Source organism: Rhinopithecus bieti, unplaced genomic scaffold (genome assembly GCF_001698545.2).
Source record: "Rhinopithecus bieti isolate Rb0 unplaced genomic scaffold, ASM169854v2 scaffold_31531, whole genome shotgun sequence".
Lineage (NCBI taxonomy): Eukaryota > Metazoa > Chordata > Mammalia > Primates > Cercopithecidae > Rhinopithecus > Rhinopithecus bieti.
In genome coordinates this window covers 1,114,943-1,139,408 of record NW_016814088.1, presented here as the reverse complement: position 1 = coordinate 1,139,408, position 24,466 = coordinate 1,114,943, and the positions used below count along the sequence as shown (strand labels likewise).

Below are 24,466 nucleotides of genomic sequence, written 5' to 3'. Positions count from 1 at the left end.
TATATTAATGGGTTATTTCATTTCAAATTATCTTTGTTCACTTGAATGAAACACATTTAAACATAGCTTGCTTTGTTGCTTTTTTATTTATGACTTTTACATTCTATTTGGATGTTGTCTCTGTTTTCTTTTTTTTGAGCTATTTTTAGTAGCTATAAACAAGTGTAAAGATTATTTTATGCCTGTTCCCTTAAATTAATTGGGAATAGATTATATAGCATAGGAATTATTTGATATTCAAATGATTGGAAGAATATGGTATAAATTTATGTAAGCCAAATACATTTTGGAGATAAATCTTTGATAAACTTATATCTTTCACTATTTCTGGTTCTTTACGTTTTATTCTTCTCTAGCCAATAATGATAACTCTAAATTATCATTAAAAATTCCTTTTTATAAAGCATTTTTCTCAAAAATGTTAAAGTTGCACTATATACACTTATATTTTTTATATTATAACTGTAACCTATTCTGTACATATATTTGAACTGTCATTTCTTATTTTATATATTGGGGTTTTATGTATTGGTATGATTAAAGTTACTAGAGATTAAATCACTACCTCTTTTTAAAAATTTAATCTTACTAATTTTCTACTTTCTATTTCACCAATTTCCGCCTTTTTCTTGCATTGATTGAGTTCATTAGACTTGTGGGTTATTTTGTTTCTAATTTCTCATATTGACAGTTATTCTTTGTTTAGAAGTAGTCTCATTGTTAAGAATAATTGTCAATATGAAAACTGTCAATAAGAAAAGTTTGTTTGCTTATTCAATCACAAAAGCATTAAATGTGATGGCATGCTTTACAATATTTCGTATGCTATACTCTCATTATTGTTATTTCACTGCTATTCTGTTGGTAAAGTTTTGATGTTTTCTTGGGTATAAAAGTTATTTAGAAAATAATTTATTATACCTTTTTTCTTGTAAGAAATTAAGATTGTTGGTTTATATTTTATTTTAATCTCCATGTTTATTATATTGTGATCACATACTATTATTAAAATGTATTAAGGTTGCAATTATGGATATATGTATATTTTAAGGTAAAGGAGTAGTTTGATAAATAAATTAAATTTCTTTTATTATATTACTCATGCTCTTCATATTTTCTTTACCTTTTTTAATCTAATTAAAAGATTTGGAACTGAAAGAGATAAATAAATGTCTTGGATTGTGATTTTTGTTTCTGTCAATTTCACCTTATATTTCCTAGAGATTAGCTTTATATTTCTATATTGTATTTATCTGCTGTAAAACTTTTCTGACTGTTAGGGTCTCGCTATGATGGAAGCCTTTACTAATGTAAAGTATAATTACTTAACCGATTTGAAACATTTATTTTGATTTTTACATGTTTTGTTAATAATTTTGAGGCTCCTTTATTTTAGATGTCAATGATTTATTCTTATTCAATATTTAACTTTAAATTTCTCCTAATTGGTTTTAAGTTTTCCTCTGGTAAAAAAGTTATAATTACATTTTGACTTTTAACCCAATTTTCTACATAGCATTATTTTCACAAATATTTTGTTTTGTAACTGGTAAATTTATTCTTATTTTCTTATTTCTGTTTTTTAAAATATACCTTTTTGTTGCTTTTATTCTTTTACCATTTCATTTTCTTCTTTTTTTTTTAATTTACTATTTATTTTATGGCTTCTTTCATTTTTTCCCCTCTGGTGATTTGGAAAGTATACCATTCAAAATTCTAATAAAATAAATTAACTCTTATTTACCTCCTATGGTTATAGTTCCAGATTTTTATCTGATAATTTTGAATGGTAAAGATTCGTTTATGTGTCATATTTGCTAAACTATTATACACAGTTAAACAATCAAACACTAATCTAGGTGTTACTGTGAAGGTATTTTGTCAGTGTGGTTAACACAGTCAGTTGAGTTTAAGGAGATTAGGCCACCCAATAATGTGGGTGGGCCTCATCAATCAGTTGGAAGGCCTTAAAAGCAAAACTGAGATTTCCTTTGGGAAGAAGAAATTCTGCCTTAAGACTGCAAATCAGTTCTTCCGTACTTTGCGACGTGCTGGCCTGCTTAACAGATTTCAAACTCTCCAGCTCCCATAATTGTGTAAATCTATTCCTTGAAATATATCTCTTTATATATAAATGCATGTATATTAATATTTATTATATCTATTATATAATTTATATACATATAACAGGTAGGATACACACATACACACACACACACAAGCACATAACCTATTGATTATATATTTTTTGTATAAACAGAACCCTAACTAATACATTAACTTTTCAAATTTTATGTTATTTCTTTTATAAGAACAATTATTAGAATTTGTTTTAGGTCAGGCGCTGTGGCTCATTCCTGTAATCCCAGGCCTTTGGGAGGCCGAGACGGGTGGATCACCTTAAGTCAGGAGTTCAAGATCAGTCTCACTGACATGGTAAAACATCTCTACTAAAAATACAAAGATTAGCCAGGCATGGTGATGTGTGCCTGTAATCCCAGCTACTTGGGTGGCTGAGGCAGGAAAATCGCTTGAACCCAGGAGGCGGAGATTGCAATGAGCCAAGATTGCACCATTGCACTCCATCCTGGGCAACAGAATGAGACTGCTTCTCAAAAAAAAAAAAAAAAAAGGAATTTGTTTTAATAACCATAGTTACACTATAATATTTAAATTTATTTCAGTGCTTCTTAGTTATTTATATTATTCTCAAATTTTATTTCTGTTCCCGAGTTTTCAATTTAGTTTAATCTCTTTATTTGAACACTGAATTTTCTTCCATTTTTCACATGTGCATCTTAGCAGTGTGTCCAATTCTTTGGTCACAATATTTTTTTTCCTTAAACATTGATAGATGTGGCATCACGATCTTCCCACATGTGATGGTGTAGAGGTGAATGCTAAGGCTAGAAAGCTTGATGTTCCTTTCTTTTACTTTTGTTCACTCTATTTTCTTATACTATGAAAATGATGTAATGAAGCAATCACCGTCCTTGATATTAACCTTTTCTAATAAAATGTAACTATTCTCATGTTTTCTATGTGTATTTCAGTTATAGTTTTCATTATTCTTTCTGTTGTAGTTATTCTGAGTTCTTATTAAAAGGACATATTACCCATAGATCGTTTTTAACTTTCTGATCTCTATTTCTAGTACTTTATCTTTTGTCATTTTTACTTCCTAGTCTTATCTTCTGTGTTCGAATAGATCTCCATCAGTTTGTTCTTCATTTTACCTATGCAGTTTGAGGCAGCAATGATTCTATCCTTTACTGCCTTCAACGCATTATTAAATTTCACAATATACTTCATATGTTTCTTCTCCCTCCTGTTTTATTTCTGTCTATATCTTAATGAGCTACCTTTCCAGCTTAGACATAGTATTCTCACCTCATACTTCACCTCTTATCTCATGGAATTCATGTATTTTAAGATTTTATGGACAGCAATAATTATGTATTATCTAAAATTTTCTCCTGGAATAAACTGTTCCTCTACTACCTTTTGCATGTTTTGTTGTCCTTCTATTAGGCTATAGAGATATTTTTTAAATTCCCTATAATCGCTTCTTTTTCTACTTACTCATCCTTTAATTACAATGCTTAACCTAAAATTCAATTTCATATTGTAACAAAATCTCAAGCAGAAGCAACCTAAACATCCACCAAGAAAAAGCCCTAAGTTACTCTCATTCCTTACCTCTCATTTCCTGAGGCAATATCAGCTCCAAGATGTGTCCAGGAGTTCTTAGGATAAGCACTGTAAAGCTGAACTTTCCCATAAACCCCTGAAAATAAAAGGAGTAACAGTTGGATAGAAAAATCCTTCAGAGGAATTAAAGCCAGGTAAGTAAAAGTCATTCCATAGGCTGTTGTGCAAAACATGGGATATAGAATCTCTAAATGAAGGTTCCATATTATCAAAAGCATTATTTAAATGCTCTATTTTACATTACTAAGATATATCTCACATGGCTATGAAACTTATTCTCTCAAATGCTATAGAAAAAAGAATGCTACACCACATCATAATAATCTAAAAGGTGGGAAGCAGACCACTCTAATGACTAAAGTTGAAGAGGTACTCCTTTCTACTCTTGATGTGACTCCAAACCATTTGCAGTTCTTTTGGAAGTTAACCAGTTTTGATATTTTTTGATATACACTAGGTTCTCCAAAAGCATGGTTAATTTTATTTCCTTAGGACAGAGTTTTGGAGCTATTACCTTTATGTTTAGTGGCTGGACTTAATATTTTGTCTTATAAATATCAAGGGAGAGATTTCTAAGTCCTTGGTTTCAAAATGCAATTTATTTCAGACTCATAAATTAAAGTCTTACCATGAACATGCTTGATACAGCCCAGTTTTATTTTTACACGTCTTTCCTCTTACATATTTTATTGCCATTTTCAACCATAATTCCTCATATTCTAGTGGTTTAAAAATGTTTTGACCATGAAACTCACCAGTAAAAGAAAAAACATGTGATCGTGTACTCTAAGCACATGTATATTTATTTTATTTACATAATTCAGACATTTATATTTAGGTAAAAAATATACACATATATGAATATACTAATATATACTTGAATAGAAGTTCTAATATTTTATTCCTGCTTCCAAATGTATTGTCTGCATATCCCTGGATTGGTGCACGCTATTTTATTGCAAGTCACCAATTTAAAATTTTTACAGTTTTCATCAGAAATCATAGAAATAAAAGAAGCAGGAAATCACTAAGGTACAAATAATATGCCTTGGGTTTTCATCTGATATGGACCGAAAAAAAAAATCTCAGTTAATTAGAACTTAACCAACTGTTTATATCAACATCCGTATTTTTTCCCCCACATATCAACTATGAAAATGTCAGAAGATAATAAAACTAAATCAGGATAAATGGATATAAAAGAACCCCATTTTCAGGACGTGTCCTGAAACCAATTTTCATAATAGCATTTATGTATTTCATAAGACATCATCACCCAAAACAAAATCCATCTTTTTTCACTACAGGCTAAGTAAGCTAGGCTTAGAAGGATCCTGAAGTAAAGAGATTTCCAACCAAAACGTTTATAACAAAAAGCAGTTCATGTCCTTAAATTTGAATTATCCAGAAAATTCAATTGACCAGAAAAGCAGATTTCTTGGTCATTTCCAATCATCAAAGTTTACTGTAAAATGACACAATTTCTTAGTTGTCTCAAGAAGATTATAAATGATTTAATACGATTAAAATTCTTCATCTACTTATGATACAACAAAAATTTGAGCATGCAGTGAAAGAAATATTTCATTCTTTATTTCATTTTAGTGTCAAAGAAAATTTCAAAGACACTAGTTTGACCATACAGCCAGGATTGGGGATCAGAGCAGACACCTGTGGATAGTCCTAACAGAAAGTTTGTTCCAGTATTATCACACTACAGAAAAGAGTGGATACCACAGGCAAAAGGAGATCAAATGTTCTTATAATAATCCATCTAGTTTGTCAACTTGGAAAAATTAAAACATTCTTGAACCTCTTATTGTTAGAAAGATAAAATAAATAGCATGCATGGGAAAAAACCCTTTGGAAACTATAAAGTGCTATCAAAGTATTATATGACAATGATTATATATTATGGAACTAAGTTAACAAACTTCATACTATCTTAACATTTTTGTCTCCACTCTATTGAGTTACTGAGATCCAGAGAGGGAGCCACTGACTGCTAATGAATATTAAATTTATATCTCATAGTGTTCAGAAACCTCAGAAATGATGATCCTTGCTCTTTTTGCACAAGGTAAAATGGTTTACTCGAAAACCTCCAACAGAGCAATGCATCTAAAGGAGAATCCAAGGAAATTAACAACCAATTTTCTTTAAGAATGTTCGTATTTTTTCTTTTAATTTTTTTCTCATTTATATAATAGTTGAAGTAAGTTCACTATACTTTATTATTCTTTTAGATATTATACTGTCACATAGCTTAAATATAATAACATTTATTACTCTTTTAGATATTGTATTGTCACACAGCTTAAGTACGTTATTATATTATAATAACCACACAGCTTTATAGTGTCAGCATTGGATTAAGATTATTATATTATAATAACATATTTAAGCTATGTGACAATAAAATATCTAAAAGAACTTATTTCAACTATTATATAAGTGAGGGAAAAATAACTAAAAAAATGAACATTCTTGAAGAAAATTGCTTCATGCCAAGAGTTATCCCTCTTTACTTATAAAATTAGTAATGCCCATATAGATAAAGTGGGAAAATACTTAAAATCTGATGAACATTCTCTTATCCCTCACAACTGAGTTAGTTGGGGATACATACATATGGTTATACAAGCCCAGTCCCAGTTTCTGTACTTTTACATAGATCAATTTAAAATAGGATTTGGTATTGTGGCAATAGCAAATAAAGAAATTGTCAACAGTGAATGTTTCTTATTAATGTATAGTTCAGTTGTATAAATGTATCAATAATAGATTAGTATTCATAGTTGATAATACTGACTCAGTCAAAACTTCAGTGTCTGACTAATCTGGATCTTAATCCAAATGCTGACACTATAAAGCTGTGTGGTTTTCTGCATGTCGTTCATCATCTCTGAGTCTTAGTTTTGACATCTCTAAAATGGACACTGCTCACAAGAGAGCTGGTAAGTAAAATAATAAATATAAATTACCTAAAAGAGTGTTTGGAATTTAGCATATGTTCTATGAATAGTATTTCTCTATAAGACACAAACACACAATACACACACTGCATTTTATTTTTAATGAAAACTATATTATACTCTTACCAATTGTTCCTGGGTCAATATGAATTCCATTCAAACGGTCACAAAAGACTCCCTCTGAGGCTCTAAGGAGAATCAGAAGCTTTTGTTCCTTTTCTAAGGGCTTTTCTAAAGTACCTGTTTACAAAGAAAAGTATATCATTCAAATCAATTTGAAATTAAAAGAAAGAGAGGGAGAAACTGAGGTAAAATTTCAAGAATGCAACGTAGATACTGTAAAATAGACTATATGGAGGAGTCAGTGGTTATGTAGATGAAATAAGAATAGGAAAAACAAAAGATTCACTAAACTTCTCTGAAGGAGACTCATGTATTATTCACCAGATATTCACTCTTCTTTCTTTATTAAGGCAGCATAAACTTTCCTGACCAACTAATATTGATCCTGGTCGTATGACTTGCTTTGGCCAGTGAAATTTGTGTGAAAGTGATAGGAATATCAGTTCTCAGTTGATGCTTCAAGGGACTTGGCAAGTTGTTTTGTTTTGTTTTATTTTGTTTTTTACCAGATTTCTTTCAACGTTGTTCTCTACCATGAATGGAAAATTCCTTAAATAGCCTCTGGTATCTGAATGAAGAGACATGCAGAGCAAAACGGAATAGAACACATAAGCTGGAGCCAAGTCCAACCAAGTCTAACATAAATATTTCTTGATGCAAACCACTGAGATTTGGGGATTATTTGTTACACACCATTATTATGGCAAACCTGCCTGATACACTGTCTATGGCTAGATAAACTTCTAATTTCTTTATATGCATCTTAGCATTTACTCCTCACAACAAACCTGAGAAGTCAGTATAATTATTATCCCAGTTTTAAATATTTGCACATAAAGAGTCTTAGAGGTTAAGGGACTTGTCTAAATTGATCCAACTATTAAGTAATAGAATCTATTTGAACAAAGATCTGTTTATGCTAAGTGTTTATTTAACAAATAAGAAGTTATTTTCTAAAACTAAATTCTTTTACCAGCATAAAGATTCATAAAGACATAAGGCTATGATAGTCAGACAGCAATTGGAATTGTTTCTGACCTTATTTTATTGATGTTAACAGTGGAGTTTGGTATGAAAATTCATACTTCTATGGTATGATAATTGTTCAGGGAATTTGTCAAAATAGCGTTAGTGAGTATGGACTTAAGGAAGGTTAGTCTCTTTGGAAAATATGTCTTGGAGTACAAAAATATTAAAGTTATTAAAGTCAGGTTTTTAAGAAATAACTGGGCCGGGCATGGTGGCTCAGGCCTGTAATCCCAGCACTTTGGGAGGCCGAGGCGGGCGGATCATGAGGTCAGGAGATCGAGACCATTCTGACTAACACGGTGAAACCCCGTCTTAGTTAAAATACAAAAAATTAGCCAGGCATGGTGGCGGGCGCCTGTAGTCCCAGCTATTCGTGAGGTTGAGGCAGGAGAATGGCGTGAACCCGGGAGGCGGAGCTTGCAGTGAGCTGAGATGGCACCACTGCACTCCAGCCTGGGCGACAGAGAGAGACTCCGTCTCAAAAAAAAAGAAAGAAAGAAAGAAAGAAAGAAAAATAAATAACTAGTGGGAAGGTAATCCCCAAATTACATACCAAATCAGACAGATTCATAAAAACCACCGGCTATCAAATGCGTCTTCCCAGTTTATCAATTCCCGAAAAGAAAACCAAAAATGACATTGTTAAATACAATGTGAAATAACTAGTAAACGTACAATTGCCTGGTTTTCATCTTAGTTGCTGGTCTTTCCAGCAACATAAAATCATCCCCTCCAGCTGAGACTTCCTATATACCTGGTTAGCCAAAAGGCACAGGTAAGTCTGAAGCTTGCTACATACCTATCTTTATAGTTCAGCCTTCACTGCCATTACTCCAGTACTCTGCTGAAAGCAAGATTCAGAGAGGTAAGTAAATCTGCCTAGAGGCATATAGTAGGTCAATGGGTGAGCAAGCCTATGTATTTCCAATAATATGCAAAGGTGTGTTGCTCCTCTGTGTAGGTAATGAAACTCCTCAGCTGACAGCCTGATGCATCATCTCAGTGAAAATAAAGATGTGCTAGAGCAGAAAGAAGGGAAGCAAGGGAGGATGAAAATGTTTAGTAAATGCGTATAGCGTAGCTGTTATCTTGCCGTTACAAGTCTGTCCAGTAAGCTGTTTTCCAACTGTGATTTCATTTATTTCACGGAGGGTAGTTTAGAGTCTTTGGGAAAAAAAAAAAAATGGCCTAGCACTAAAGAGATACCAGAGAGAAAAAAGTAGGACAGTTTTTGCCCTAGAGAAACGTATACAGAGCCCCACAAAAAGAGTTCAGCGTTCCTCTAAAATTAGAGATTAAATCAATTATGCAACCCAACACTGCAGCACATGTGGAGCTTTCGCAGGAAGTCTGGGCAAAATTAGATAGACTGCCGTGATCTTTTGGTATCTGCAATGGCCAGAATTTGGCTTCCTTTTTGTAACTGAGGGAAAAAGAAAGATGGAGAATAAGGACTAAGTAGAAAGAAGGCAAAGGTGACCTAAGAGAAGGAAATCCATGCTACTGTAACATTGAAATCCTTCTTGAATGTGTAAAAGCTGATAAATGGAAAGGTTTAAACGCTGAGATCCTCATTTTATTTTCAAATCTAGCAATCAAAGAAAGGTGAGGTGCTCTCTCCAGCATGGGCTTTGCCCCTAAATGAGGGTAGCCACTTCTGAGACAGAAGATGCTAAGGATATGCAGCTCATCCTTGATTTACCTTTGTAAAGCTTCTCTAAACTATAGCAAGAGGCATATTAAACCTGGGCAAATTTATGTATTCATAATGGGCAGGAATAAAATTGTCATTGTGCTGCAAAGACATTCCGGATGTTTTCACACGCACAATTTAATTCTCACAATTTTATGATGAATACAGTTGAGGTTCTGATGAGGAAACTGAGGCAAAGAGAGGTTAAGTAGCTTGTCAGGAATCACATAACTGTTAAATGGCAAAGTTGGGCCTTAGACTTAATAAGTACCATCCTAGGACATGTGGATATGGAGGAACAGAAAAGAAGTAAAGGGAAGCAGACATTACTTAGTATAATGGTAGGCAGTGAAGGGGAAACAATGTGTTCCAGATGCTAAAATCATGTGAGATGGAAGAAAATGAGTTCTGGCATATGAAAGATAATCGTTATAATTATTTGAGGAATATGGTACAAATGGGTTCCAGGAACTTCAAAAGGTAAGAATAAGAAAAAAGGACATTTCCTTATTTTATTAACTAAAGCTCTTTGATGGAATCAAGTATAATCCTAGTATGCACTTAAGCCCACTCTATCAACATGACTCACCAGACCTTGTACCAAGCCAACCCATAAGAAATTATTTACCCTTCCCTCAACTCACTCTCCTCTGTGCTCATGAGATTTCCCAGCATTTACATGTTTTACCTTCATCTTAACTAACTCTGATTCATCCCGTAAAACTTGACTCCACCATAATTTATTCCTGAAAGCCTTCTATGATCTGGAATTAGATGCCCCCTTTTGTGTGTAAAATGTTCTGTACCGCTTGCTAAAGTAACTCTACTTCAAGCAATTTGTCCTAAAGAACTTGTAGGGGACTAGGGCAAAGAATAATGCCCAAAGTCCTCCACTGCAGTGTTATTTATTTATAATTGGCAACATTTAAAAACACCTTGAAATAGCAAACAATTAGAAATATTTTTGTCCATTTTAAACTCCTTCCTTTCTTCGCAGACTTTTTGACATACTTAATAGCTGAAACGTACAAGTCCCCAAGCAACCATATACTCCCTTGCCTCTGCCCCTCTCTGCCTTCATTCCTGTTTTTGTCACGGCCAACTCTTACATACTCTCAAACCCAGTTCAGATGCCATCTCTTCTGGAAAGGGCCTTGTCAACTAAGTCTGGGTTAAGTGACCTTCTAAGGGCTATCACAGAATGCCATGTTTTACCACAATACTTCTAAAACTATACTGTAAGGGCCATTTACCTGATTGCCTCCTTCTCTCAGTGAGTGCAAGAAGAAACTATGTACTCCCAGCAGAGTTTATTTGAAGATATTTTATTCCAGAAATGTTTAACTTGGTAATTTTTACCAACCCTCCTGGAGAAAACAATTGGAATAAAGAGAAATACCCCATAGTAATAAAAGACTAACTTCACCAGTAAATTGCAACTTTTAAGCATTTATGTACCTACCATTATAGCTTAAAAATATATACTGCAAAAATCAACAGGACTACAAGGACAAATGGATACACCTATAACACTTGTTGTAAAGCCAACACAACTGTTGCTAAAAAAAAAATATAAAATACAGTAATGATACAGCAGTTTTGAATAATACAATTTGCATATTTGACATAACAGGAATAGATGGAAAACTAGACCCACAAAGAATGTACATTCTTTTAAAGCATGCACAAGACATTTTAAAAAATTGATCATATGATGATAAAGCAGTTGAGCAAATTTAAAAAATTTGGAATTATACAGCATTTGTTTTCTGACCATAATTCCACCAAAATTTATAATTCGTAATAAAAAAAATTTCAAAAGTAAGCTATATTAAAGATTTTTCCAATTATTAAAGAATACCATTAAGAAAGTAAAAAAGCGGCTGGACGTGGTGGCTCATGCCTTTAATCCAAACACTTTGGGAGGCCGAGGCAGGTGGATCACAAGGTCAAGAGATCTAGACCATCCTGGCCAACATGGTGAAATTTTGTCTCTACTAAAAATACAAAAATTAGCTGGGCATGGTGCCACACACCTGTAGTCCCAGCTAATCAAGAGTCTAAGGCAGGAGAATAGCTTGAATCCCTGTCACAGAGGTTGCAGTGAGCCAAGATCGTGCCACATTGTACTCCAGTCTGGTGACAGAGCGAGACTCCATCTCAAAAGAATAAAAAAAAGAAAAAAGAAAGTAAAAAAGCAAGCCACAGAGTGGGAAAAGACATTTGTACTACATATAACAGACAAAAGATACATTCCAAAATATATAAATAACTTCGGTAAATAAATATAAAACAGGTACATTCATCATTAAACAAGAGTAAGAGAACAGCTATTTCACAAAACAAGATACTCTCAAATAAATAATAAATACATTCTACTATGCTCAATCATATCATAAAAAAGAAACAAAAATTAAAACAAGAATGAGATCTCACTACATATCCAGTAGATTGGATTTATAATGTTTAATTAAGCATATATTTTTCATTTTATAAAATTTGTTGTATATGTGTGTCATTTTCCACAATTAATAAAAATATATTAAATGACTATGTTCCAAGAATATTCTTCAATAAGTTTTGTTGATCAAAAGAGAGGAAACTGGCCAAAATTTTAGTCACATCTTCTGAATATACTATTTTCCAGGTGCTATTCACTGAATTCAAAGCAAAATTGTATTTTATATAATTTGTATTTTATCTGAGTTAATCTTAAAACTCTATAAATACATTGATTGCACATGAAAGATAAAGAAATTACCCCAAAATAAATTTTGTACATTTTTCCCTTGTCCTCAGAAGTGGGTTAAATGGTGATGACTTTGGAAGTTGAGCTTCTATCCAAAGCATAACTATTTTTCTCATGCCCTGCAATAGCGACTTTCTCCAGCCCAGAGCCTCTAGAACCTTCTTACTATCATATAAACCCAAGCTGGTAAATAGCACTGAACCAAGTAAATTGCAGCACACGTTTTTCTGAAGTAGCTTTTAATTCGCAGTGTATATTTGACCCGCTTATTCCTAAAACATTCCTCCCCAATAGAACTGATTCCGTCTGAAAATAAATGTAGGGTAGAATGGGGCTTGCAGTCCAGTAAGATAAAAATTGGTTATAAAAATCAGTAGGCATTATTAAATGATAATGTCCAACCGCTCATACAGTGATTTTATTCAGGCTGACAAATTTTCATTTTTAATGAGGCCTCTCAACTTATCAATTAATGGAATATTAAAATAAACATGAAAATATGTTATTCATTCACTACTTGCAAAATGTACAAAAGTTCTTAAAACTTCCTCCATAAGGTTAAGCAAATTACCTCATTTCTTTAAGCCTCAGTTTCCTCAATGATAAAATAGGCACAATAATAGCATCCATTTTTTGTGAGGGTTAAATGATTTAGTCCATGCTAATAGTACAGGGCACAGTGTCTGTATATGATACATGTTTTTTAAAAATATTGGCTTTTAGCAGTATTAATAACAGTAGTAAAAAAGATAGTAATAGTAACCATGGAGGTATCACACTTATTCAAATTTAACCCTTAAATTTGAAAACTTAAAAAAATAAGGCAAGTTCTTCCTAGCAAGTAATATCTAATTTCTAAAGTACTAGCTAGACATTTCAAAGATAAAAATATTAAGGGACTACTTATTTTCAAGTGTCCAGCCCAAGGAACTTCAGAAAACACAAAGTTTACCTTAACTGAACCATTCCGTGTACGGGAAGCTTTTCGTAACTAAAAAACAAGATCATTTCATTTCATTCATTTATCACTAGTTTTCTTAAATTATTTTTGTTTGTATGCAAAATTAAATATTATAATAAAGTTTATTATTTGATTATTTTAATAACCTAAATAAATCCCTAAGAAATATTATATTACTGCTATATGGATTCATGAGTCAAAAGTACAGTTTAAGAAAGACTGATTTAAAAATTATTAAAATAGGAAAGATGATCACTGCAAATGCCTTTAGTAAAGACTAACTGATGTCCTAATAGGACAGAAGAATCTTTATTTGTATTAGCGTTTGGGTTAAAAAATATATTAAAAATATACACACACACACACGCACAAACACACACACATAGATTTAAGGATAATGTGATGTTATGAGAGAACTAATATCCACCAGAAAATAAACAGATCTTTCTATTCTTAATATCATTTTGAAATAAGTATTATTTAACTGTTGGCTGCCAGCCTTATTAGGGACTCTCCAAGCACAGAAATTAGTTTTAGCGTTTTCTGTACCTCTAAGGGGCAAAGCTTTTACACTTTTGCTCCTACAGCTAAATAAGTAACAGCTTTAAAAGTCACATCCCTTTTATGTCACCTTTTTATTTTATCAAGCAACTGTTAGCTTGATTAGGGAACTGTCCATCTAAATAAACTGAACAAACCATCTATTCTGCAGATATCTATGTACACTTATATTTTACACATTGCATGCGTGGGTATTTGTGTCTTTTTCTAATCATAGTTAAATTTGAAGGAGGACATACTTTTTAACTTCATATATTTTTTAAATGAACATCACATACAAGATTCTCTCTGGCTGCTCAATGGGTCTGACTACTGGGTATTGTGGCTTTAAGCTGGAGGATATGTTTTAATCTACACTTTTCTCAGGTTTGTCTCCTTGTTATTACTTAATCATCCAATGAGCCTTACAGAACTGTCGGTTTGAAAGGCAATAAACTGTGTATGGATTTTTCTTCTTCTTTAGGATTGAGAAAGTCCCAATCATGGAAGCAATGAAAGAAACTTCCATATACCTAGTACTTCATTTCCTGACAATCAAAGGCATGTGCTAATGATGACCTTAGGCTCCTGGCTACAAATGTGAGACAGGGCTGACAAATACCCATCACTGACCCTGAAAAACAATATGTGACAAGTTTTAGGATAAAAGCCGAGTGCCTAGTATAATTACTGAGCAACTAGACAATGCATCATGTGACCTGGTTGTGACAGGCCAAAGGAACAATGAACTGCTGTGTCCCCAGGGATGGCAATGGTTGGGGCATATCTTGTTGACTTAGGGATCAAGGAGGGTTCTATTAAGCTGTAAATATCCATCAGAATATTTGTCTCACAAATGTATTTTTACAATACAAAAAACTTTATAAAATTATATAAATTTATTATTATTTTATATTATTTAAATGGTACATTTATATTATTTTAATAATTAATACAAATGTATTATTATTGGTAACATCTCTCTAAAGTCTTCCTAAAAAGTATGAAAAGAAGATTTTTCATTCGCAGTTTTAAAAGTACAAGATTAAAACAGTCTTTATTGAGTTGAATGTTTGAGTCAATAACAAGTTAACAGCATTGATATCTAAAACAACAAGGAACACGTTTGTTAAAGCATGGGCACAATGTCTCATGTAAGAGGAGACACTGATGAGAGGGATGGACTCAGACAGTTATTCATGGGCAAAGCTTTTATATGTTTTTAAAAAACATTTAAATCAACAAACAAGTGTTTATTGAACAAGCTTTGAGTTGGGGACATTTTTAAGTCGGTTTTCCTGTTCTAACAGATGTAAAAATGAAAATACTTTGAATTCCTACAAGACACCAACGTTTTCAATTTGATTTTATACCTCCTTTTTTCCTTTCACATAGGGGATAAATATATTGTAGCCATCTAAACATTAACACCATAATTTCTTCCTCACAGATGTAGACATTTAAGTCTAAGGAGATTAAACGTTTTCCAAGAAAAAGGCAGTGAACTGAAAGACAAACCTAAATATGCCCATTCACTTGTGTATAGATTATTAGTCATAACAGCATATTATCAGAATTCTACAATGCAGTAGGTACTAGGGTTATAAAATGCTCTGATGAAGTCTATCATTTACTGGAGATAAGACACTAATTAATTATTTAATGGAGATAGACACTAATGCTATTCATGTCATCACTGAATGCAATAATGGCAACATGAATGAGTAGCATGGACCAGAAGGAAAGGTACGCTGAAATTTACTGCATGGAGACAAGAGAGGCTTCATATTAGATTGGCGCAAAAGTAATTGTGGTTTTTGCCATTAAATAGTAAAGGTAGTCCTTGGGCAAAGGCTTGAAGGACAATATTTAAGATAGCTAAAATAGCCACTTGTCTTGGTCCTGTTTTTTGTCAGCTCTGAGACCTTGAAACAAATCTGTAATCTCTCTGGATTTCAGTTTCCTTACCAATAAAATGAGACAGATGTTTCAAACAATTACAAAGATTTGCAACATCACAGTTATGAATCTACTATTGGGGTATTTTCCAGAAATTGTACAATGAGTTACTAAACTAAAATCATAATTCATGTCTCTGGAATTTCCATATTTATGAAGTTAATTTCTGTCTTATTAAAGCCATACTCAAGAGACTATCAATAAGTAGCAATTCACAGCATAATTTGGACTCATTTTGTTCTTTAATGCTTTAGAAAGCAACACTCTATATCTCAAAATCTGCCCCATGAAACTCATGATGTTCACTATAAACTCACTACTATTTACGATTCTCCAACTACGGGGGCTGCCTTTCTGCCTCACGACTACTACACAAAGCACATTTCTCCCTCGGGACCTTTGCACTAACTCTCCCTCAGCCTGAAATGTTCTTGTTCCAATCTTTGCAGGTCTAGCTTTTTCTTGTCTCTGCAGTCTGATGTCACATTGACTTGTTAGAAAGGTCTTTACTAACTATCTAACATATGGTTGCCAGCATCCAACCTGGATCTCTCATTAATTAATGTTCCTGTTTAGTTTCTTTCAGAGAATGTATTGCCATCTAAACTTATCTTCCTCATTTATTTTACTATTTGTCTGTTTCCCCCAATAAAATAATGCAAGCAGGAACTGTTCACTACTGAACGTCTTGTTCCCTGTGGAATATTCAAATGCCAGAAAGAATGCCTGGCTCTGAGTTGGCACTCAATGAAAGAGGGAGGTGAGGAGGAGATAAAGGAGGAAGGGACAAATCTACAAAGGAAACTTTGGAAAATCACCATATCGGAGGAATTATTTTCTCCTTAGTATCTATTTATCCATTTCATTTCACCATCCAAAAGAAAATCAGTTATTCATGAAAGCAATCCCATAAAGGTTTGATGCCATGACTCAATATGGACAACTATTCATTTTCAACCATGAAATTCAATATGTTCAATGACACCTCAGGCTATACTAAAGCCAAAAAACGAAGTTGTTAACGAATAGATAAATGGTATTGAGCTTATGAAAAGTTATTGCTCCTGAAGCAGTAAATGTTGAATTTTTATTTGTTTTACATGAAAAGTAACAATTTGTGTCAAAACTATATTTATCAGCCATTATAAAAAACAAACAGCTGGAATAAGATGGCCAGTTTTCTTTTCTATTTTCTTTGTCATTTCCACTGTATCTCATATTACTGACCACTTCCTCTTGTAAATTGCCTTCTTTGTTTCAAGATATTATTTTCTTGTCATTTCATTTTCTTTCCACCTATATAACTTTTTTTTTTTTTTTTTTTTCATTCTTGTTCCTGAACTCAGCTTCCTCTACCACCCTTCAAAGACTGGTGCTCCTCAAAATTTCTATCCACAAAATCTGTTTGGCCAATTTTATTCACATCTTTAATTTCACATTTGAGCTGATGATCCTCAAATATGTACATTTAGCACAGACCTCTCTCATTGGTTTCTTTATTCATAAGTCTACTTGCCTTCTAGATATTATCACTTGCATATTTCATTGAAATCTAACCTTGAGATTTATGAGTCTGGGTATTTAACAAACCACTGTATAAAGTTTACTGCATACTCAACATTGTTCAAGCACTTTAATAAATATTAACTCATTTAATTTTTAAAAACCTCTATGAAATATGTACTATTACTATTTCTACCTTGGAGATAAGGGTACTGAGACACAGCTAGTTCATATAACTTGCCGAGGGCCATTCAACTAACAGAGTGAGGAAAGGGCACTCATTCTTGGCATCCCCATTGACCCAGATCTCCCAACCCGAAACCTTGGATATATCCCAAACAACTCCTCCTTACCTCAGATCAAAATTATCACTAGGTTCTAGTGATTTTTACCTCCTCAATGCATCTCTAATTCATTCTTTCCTCTTTAACTCCTGTTAAAGAGTAAACCTTAGTTCACTCCCTTACAATTCCTTTCCTAAAACATCTCAGTAGACTTCTCCTTTTTCACTGTGTCCCTTTTAAGTGCATTCTCTACACTTCCAGCACTAATTTTTCCAAGAATAAATATAATCATGTCACTTCCTTACTTAAAACTATCCAGTGACTACCCACTGCCTTCATAGGAAAATCCAAACTCCTTAGCATAGTATATCAGGTCAAGGTGCTTCATCTACTACCACCATTTCATACAAAGCTGGCTATCCAGACATACCCATTCCCTGCAGTTTCCCGAAAGTATAATGCTCATCTAAAATATGTACCTGTTCACATCTCTTCCTTTATCTTTAAGCTTCCTCTAGGTTGGAAGACATGACCCTTCCAATCATGTTTTTACTCGTTTGTCACACTATTTTATTGAGACACCTCTTGAAAATTCGGGTTCATGATTTCTGTTTCTATATGCCCAGTATGCCCCCATGGCACTTGGTACACGGTAGGCACTGAGTAAACCCATGATAAATGAAAGAATGGACACACATGTGTAATTCTTTAAGCTTATCTTAAGTGTTTTATCAGACTAATGAGACAAGCACTGAGCGAAGAATGAAATTGAGTTTGGCATTTGTGATGCAGCTGTAGCCCTCTAAGCAAAGCTTTGATCTTGAGCTTCCTTTCTAATTCTAGCATTCTATGATTCAACTGTATTAAAAGTCCATTGATACCTTTGCCAGCACCAGCTGCCTTAAAAGCAGGACCACCAGTTGGGCATGGTGGCTCATGCCTATAATCCCAGCACTTTGGGAGGCCAAGGCAGGTGGATCACGAGGTCAGGAATTCGAGACCAGCCTGGCCAACATGGTGAAACCCTGTCTCTAATAAAAATACAAAAATTAGCTGAGCCAACATGGTGGCGGGTGGCTGTAATCCCAGCTACTTGGGAGGCTAAGGCAGGAGAATTACTTAAAACTGGAAGGCAGAGGTTACAGTGAGCTGAGATCACGCCACTGCACTCCTGCCCGGGCAACAAGAGCAAAACTCCATCTCAAAAGAAAAAAAAAAAAAAAGCAGATAGCAGGCATACACTGGCAGCACTCTGTGCCAATGTCCAAATCTATTAAGTTTATTTACTAACTAGTCTTATTATCTATTTCATGTTGGGATTTCTTTAGGGTGTGGTAAAATTGGACAGATGGGTTGAAAGTCTTCCTTTGGGCATAATACACATAGGACTGGGCAGATGGGTTCCAATAACCAACCTTTAGGCCTGGAACACATGGATGAAGCAAGGAGGAAAAGAATACACCACTATCTAGTGATGGGTAAAAAATAGAATTGGGAATGGAGAAATTTTTTAATGAGACCTGAAATATATAAAGTAAAGCTGGAAAGTGGCACAGTGTCACTTACCTTCAAAGGTACAAATTTTTCAGGCAGCAAGCTATATATTATAGTAATAAGTGACCTTAGAAATCCAAATATAACTTACCTAAGAAAAAGATCAATCTTTGCAATAGAAGATATCAACTGGAAATAAGTTTTGTAGTATTAAGAACAGGGTTCAATGTTATTTAATATTTCTCAATTAATTAGATGAGAATTTTACACAATGTTAAACAAATGGGCAAATGGTAGCAATCTGTGAGGAAAAGACCAGACTTCAAGAAAATATCTCCAGTGTAGAAAGACGAACTAAAATAATTAAATGAAGAGATGGGTAAAAAGTATTGCCCTTAGATTCCCTCAAAACCCAAGGAAAACAAAATAAGCCCAACACAACTGTACAATGTAGAGATATGTATTTGTGGCAGCACAAATAAAAAGAGCAGGAATCAGAGCCAACAATGTAGTTGGCAGGACTAACAGCATGACCTGGCTGGATAAAGAAGTCAGTTTAATATTTGGCTGTATTAACAGAAGAAACATATCTGTTCTGATAGCTGGAGGCTGTGCTGGAGAGCTTTTGTCGACACCTCCATTTCCAAGCTCTGTGCTTCTCCACCCTACCCAGTGCCCCAGGATGTGGCTGACCTTTGTGTACTGCATCAAGTTCTCCTTTACTCTGACTTCCAGTCGGATGTGGCCAAATGGTAGCACAAGCAGAAGACAGGAGGGAAGCAAAAGAATGAGATAAGAGTGTTTATTCCTGGCCGGGCGCGGTGGCTCAAGCCTGTAATCCCAGCACTTTGGGAGGCCAAGACGGGTGGATCACGAGGTCAGGAGATCGAGACCATCCTGGCTAACACGGTGAAACCCCGTCTCTACTAAAAAATACAAAACTAGCTGGGCGAGGTAGCGGGTGCCTGTAGTCCCAGCTACTCCGGGAGGCTGAGGCAGGAGAATGGCGTGAACCCGGGAGGCGGAGCTTGCAGTGAGCTGAGATCCGGCCACTGCACTCCAGCCTGGGGACAGAGCGAGACTCCGTCTCAAAAAAAAAAAAAAAAAAAAGAGTGTTTATTCCTGTAGTTCCTTCCTTGTACTGGGTGAATCCCAACCATACAAAGGCCATGCCTCTGGGGTGATCTGACAACCATCTCTAAACCTCTCTCTTTATCTCTGGGTTCCTGTAACATTCTTTCCTCAGTCCTTTATTGCAAGAGGTAGTAAGGATACGTGGCTTTACTAGCCCTAGGGTATACCTCATCCCATTTCGATCTTTGTAAATCATTCCTTTATTTAAATCCCTTCAAACTGTCTAATGCATATGACATATATTTTCTGTGGGCACCCTGGCTGATAAACATTTATTGAACACCTACCATATACCAAGCATTTCCTGTGAGCTGTTATGTTTAATATCTCTCTGAGGAAGGTTCTACTGTTATCCTACATATGTTGCAGATGAAGAAATGAAGGTGCCCAGAGGTTGACTTGCTGAAGGTCAAACAGCCAATAGGTGGCCAAGGTGGATTTGGTCCCTCCACCATCTGACTTAGAGCCCATTCTGTTAACTGCTATACTCGTTTCATTCTGTTCAGAATAGGCCGATCCCACCTGGGAATAGTTCTTTCTCCCTGGCTTTCAGAGGAATTAAACAAAACAAAGTTGTGTTTAGAGGCAATGCCAGCAAGAAAGAGGGAATCTCATAATAATCTATGGGAAATGGGGTGTACAAATTTGTAAAATTTTTCTGAAAAGCAATTTGGCAGCATGTATTAAAAACCTTTAAAAAATGTTCTTATCCTTAGGCCCATTAATTTCACGTTTAAAAGCCCATCCTAAGGAAACTAAGCTATGAATAATGATTTAATTATTGAATGTTCATTGCAGAGTGAGTTACAAGGACAAAAATCTGAAATAACTTAGATGCTTAAGAAGAGAAAAATGGCTAAATTATTATACATGCATGCATATCTATATATTCCTATATATTATATAATGTTGAAATCATTAAAGTTGGGCCTTTGAAATATAATGAGTTGCAGAAATTCTTACATTGTTTATATAGGATCAAAAAAAATCAAAGTATATGCCCTACGTTTTGAAATATATGCGTGTGTGTGTGTGTGTGTGTAAGAAAAAAATGATTTTGAGATAAAACACCAAAATGGCTATATTTGCACTTGGAAATATTTGCACTCAGAAACTTTGAGTGATCACTTCATTTCCACCATATAATTCTCTTCGTTTTCCTGTATTTGCAGTTTTGTACCATACACTAAAAAAAATACTTAAAACAGCAATAACTATGAACCATGGTTATAAACTGTATGACCTAAAACAGAAAAGATTCAAGAAGATGTGAATGAAGTGCTATAGAATTAAAAGGAGTATGATACCTGTCCTGAATGGCTCAAGGGGAAGAGCCTGAACCTATGGAAATTGGAGGAAGATAGACTTTAGCTTAATGGAACAAAAAGAATTCTAATAGGATTTTAAATAGTGGGAACAGGTTGCCTTGAAAGGTTTTGATTTTTTTTGTCACTGGAAGTATTCAAGAAAAGGATTGACCACATTTTTTCAGAAATCTTTTTACAGTGACTTAACCTTTGTTCAGGTAATTAGATCTAGAATTTTCTCCCAACAGAGATTCTAAAATTATCATGCTACCTAACAATGATATCTAAATATTTCCTTACCACCAGAGATATATTTCTTTGAAATATGATATGATTTTTTTTCTGGGAATTCTCTTTTAATCTTCTTCCTGGGGCAAAGTAGAATGCCTTACTAAAGTTCTAAAGTAGTTCCTTTGGAGACAGGGTACACGTCTTTTCAGCATTTATACCCATCGCTTACAACAGTTCTAAGTATATAGTCTACCCATAACATTTCAGGTTTTTTTAATTAAGTAAGGCAAATCTGGTTAATACACTACCTCAGATCCATTCCATTCTGCCTGTCCTGGGGCCCCAGTAACATGATCCGCTTCCCAGCAAGAGGAGCCTCATCTCCTGGCACCTACTGATTCCCTGGTCCTTCCCTAGCTACCCAGGGAGCCACAAAAATAACAAAGTCAGAGGAGTTAATGGTGTGGAATGGGCCAGGTGAGATGCTTACCTTCTCCTCACTACCTCCCCCATATTGTCCCAAGATATGGAGGTTCTAATAAGGCTTCTCTCAAGATATCCCACATAACCAAGCAAACCAAGCATGCTTCTTTGAGAAGCTATGACTACCTTGTATTTGCTTTCCCTCCCTTTCCTCCTCACTTTTCTTTTTCCTTCATTCTCACGTCTTTGGGATTATTTGTCCCGGTAAAGTGCTAGCACATAGCCTTGCTTTCAAGTATATTTTCTCAGGAAATTGTTAAAATAGTAATTGAAATTTTATTGTGAGTTAGTTGATCAGATGATATCAAATCCATCCTATGATATCTTCTGAAAGAGTGAGTTAAAGGCAGATTCTGACACAAAGAAAACCTACTGGAAGAATTGATCTGTAGCCTGGAGGAGGTTAAAAAAAAAAAAATAGCCCTGGAATGAGCAGCAGCAGGCAGACCAGAAACAGCCTGATAGTGCACGGGCATGAGAGAAAGACCAATGCAAGCCACCTCTGACCACGTGTAAAGCTTGCCAAAGAGTAACTTTACTAGTATACTCACTACTACCTTAACCCTCCCCAGACTCTGTTAAGCCAGAGCCCCTTCTCACAGAGTATAATTCCCAACATGCTTGCAATCCCTGTGCCTTTACTCACCAACTTTCAGCTCCCCTCCCGCAATGACCATGCATGCCACACTCAAAACATTGCTTCTGTCCACAGGGAAGTCTAAGGTACCCATCACATACAGTCCTTTGAAGAATGGAAGATCTGTATCCACAAGGACAGTTCTGTCTGTGGAAGAAAAAGAAATTGCTCAGATGTGTCACAAAAACAAGAGTTACGTCTTTTATTCTAGGATTCTCCCAGCAGTTTGGGACCTGCATACAGTGTCATCTAAACCAGGACACGTATAGCAACTGGAAGAACAAATAGTCTGCCAAAGGCTAGGCCTTACTAAACAGGAAAATAAGTTCTGATTGGTAAATGCTACCATTGCTTAACACACCACGTTCATGGACAAAATGCACTCCTTATGCACCAACCGGCAGCCTCGAGTCTACTGCAGTGGAAACACACAGATCGAATGAGCTCCCTACCCTTTGTTCCTGTATCTTCACTTTTGATTCTAGCTTCAGGGATATACAGAGCAGTAGACATGACATTGGCCTCTGAAGGCAGACTATTTGGATATGAATACCAATTCTGCTACTTACTAACTGTCTAGGCAAATAGCTTTATCGCTCTGTGCCTCAGTTTTCTCATCTGTGGAATGGGAATAATACTAAAATTAACTGTTTTGTTCATAGGATTTTTGTGAGAGTTAAATGAGTTAATAGATTGAAAATGCTTATACAATATTAGTAAGCTGTCTCTAATTCCCTAAGTCCCATTGTATAAGGCAAAGTACATGGTGCATGCTTAATAAACGCTTGATGTTATTATTTTTACTGTTGTCCCTTAGCTTGCCATGCTTATAGAGCTTACTGGACAATTTAAAATCATTATGTTTTATTTCCCCTTTCATAAAAGCAGTCTTCATATAACTTCAGAAGAAATAATCATAGCTTTTGCCTGGGATTTATTATAGAGTAATATATAAATACAACATTTTCATTTAAAACAGTAAGTATTTCATGTATGCCAAAGCATTGTGTTACTTTTTGAAATTTAGCAGTAATTCAACACTAATTAATGACATCAAATAAAGATTTTCGCTTAAATTTCTAGTGCCATAATCACCAACACATGTAAAGATTTATAAGGAATTCTTTTGTTAATATCATCTCATCTCTCATTCTAGGAAACAGTGCACTTGCTCTTCTTAAGGACATGCCTAAGCAAATTAACTTGTCATGAGTTGTCTTTCCTAGCCCCTCCCTGCTTCCTGCATTATAAGAATGGCCATGCCCTCCTGTGGCAGAGATTATAGAGTTGTAAACCAACCATTTCTCTTGTTTTCCTAAGTTCACAGACTACGGTTTCCACCTCCTTTGCAGGTAGATGAAGTCATGTGACTGAGTTGTAGCCAATAAAATGTGAGAAGAATTAAAGTATGACATCTCTAGGCCTGGTCCATTAATTCTGTATGCCTTTTCCCTCCCCTTTTCTCTCAGTTAGATGTAGAGCAGTGGTTCTCAAAGTATGGTCCTATCCCATCAGGATGCAAAGCAAGCACTAGTTCTGCTAGCAAGATATTCTCTCTCCTCGCTGGCTCCACCACTCTCCCTAGAGAAACAACCTCTCTCTTTTACACTTCAATGACACACTGTACATACATCTATCAGAGTACTGAGACAC

General features: G+C 34.7%; 1 protein-coding gene across 1 annotated transcript in view; it reads right to left on the bottom strand.

Annotated features, from left to right (window-relative positions):
• PKHD1 (PKHD1 ciliary IPT domain containing fibrocystin/polyductin) overlaps positions 1-24,466 on the bottom strand; it is a 484,394-nt gene that overhangs the window by 155,187 nt on the left and 304,741 nt on the right. The window contains 3 exon segments of the mRNA XM_017849608.1: positions 3,700-3,787; positions 6,813-6,926; positions 22,823-22,960. Coding sequence (XP_017705097.1) covers positions 3,700-3,787; positions 6,813-6,926; positions 22,823-22,960 — 340 coding nt within the window.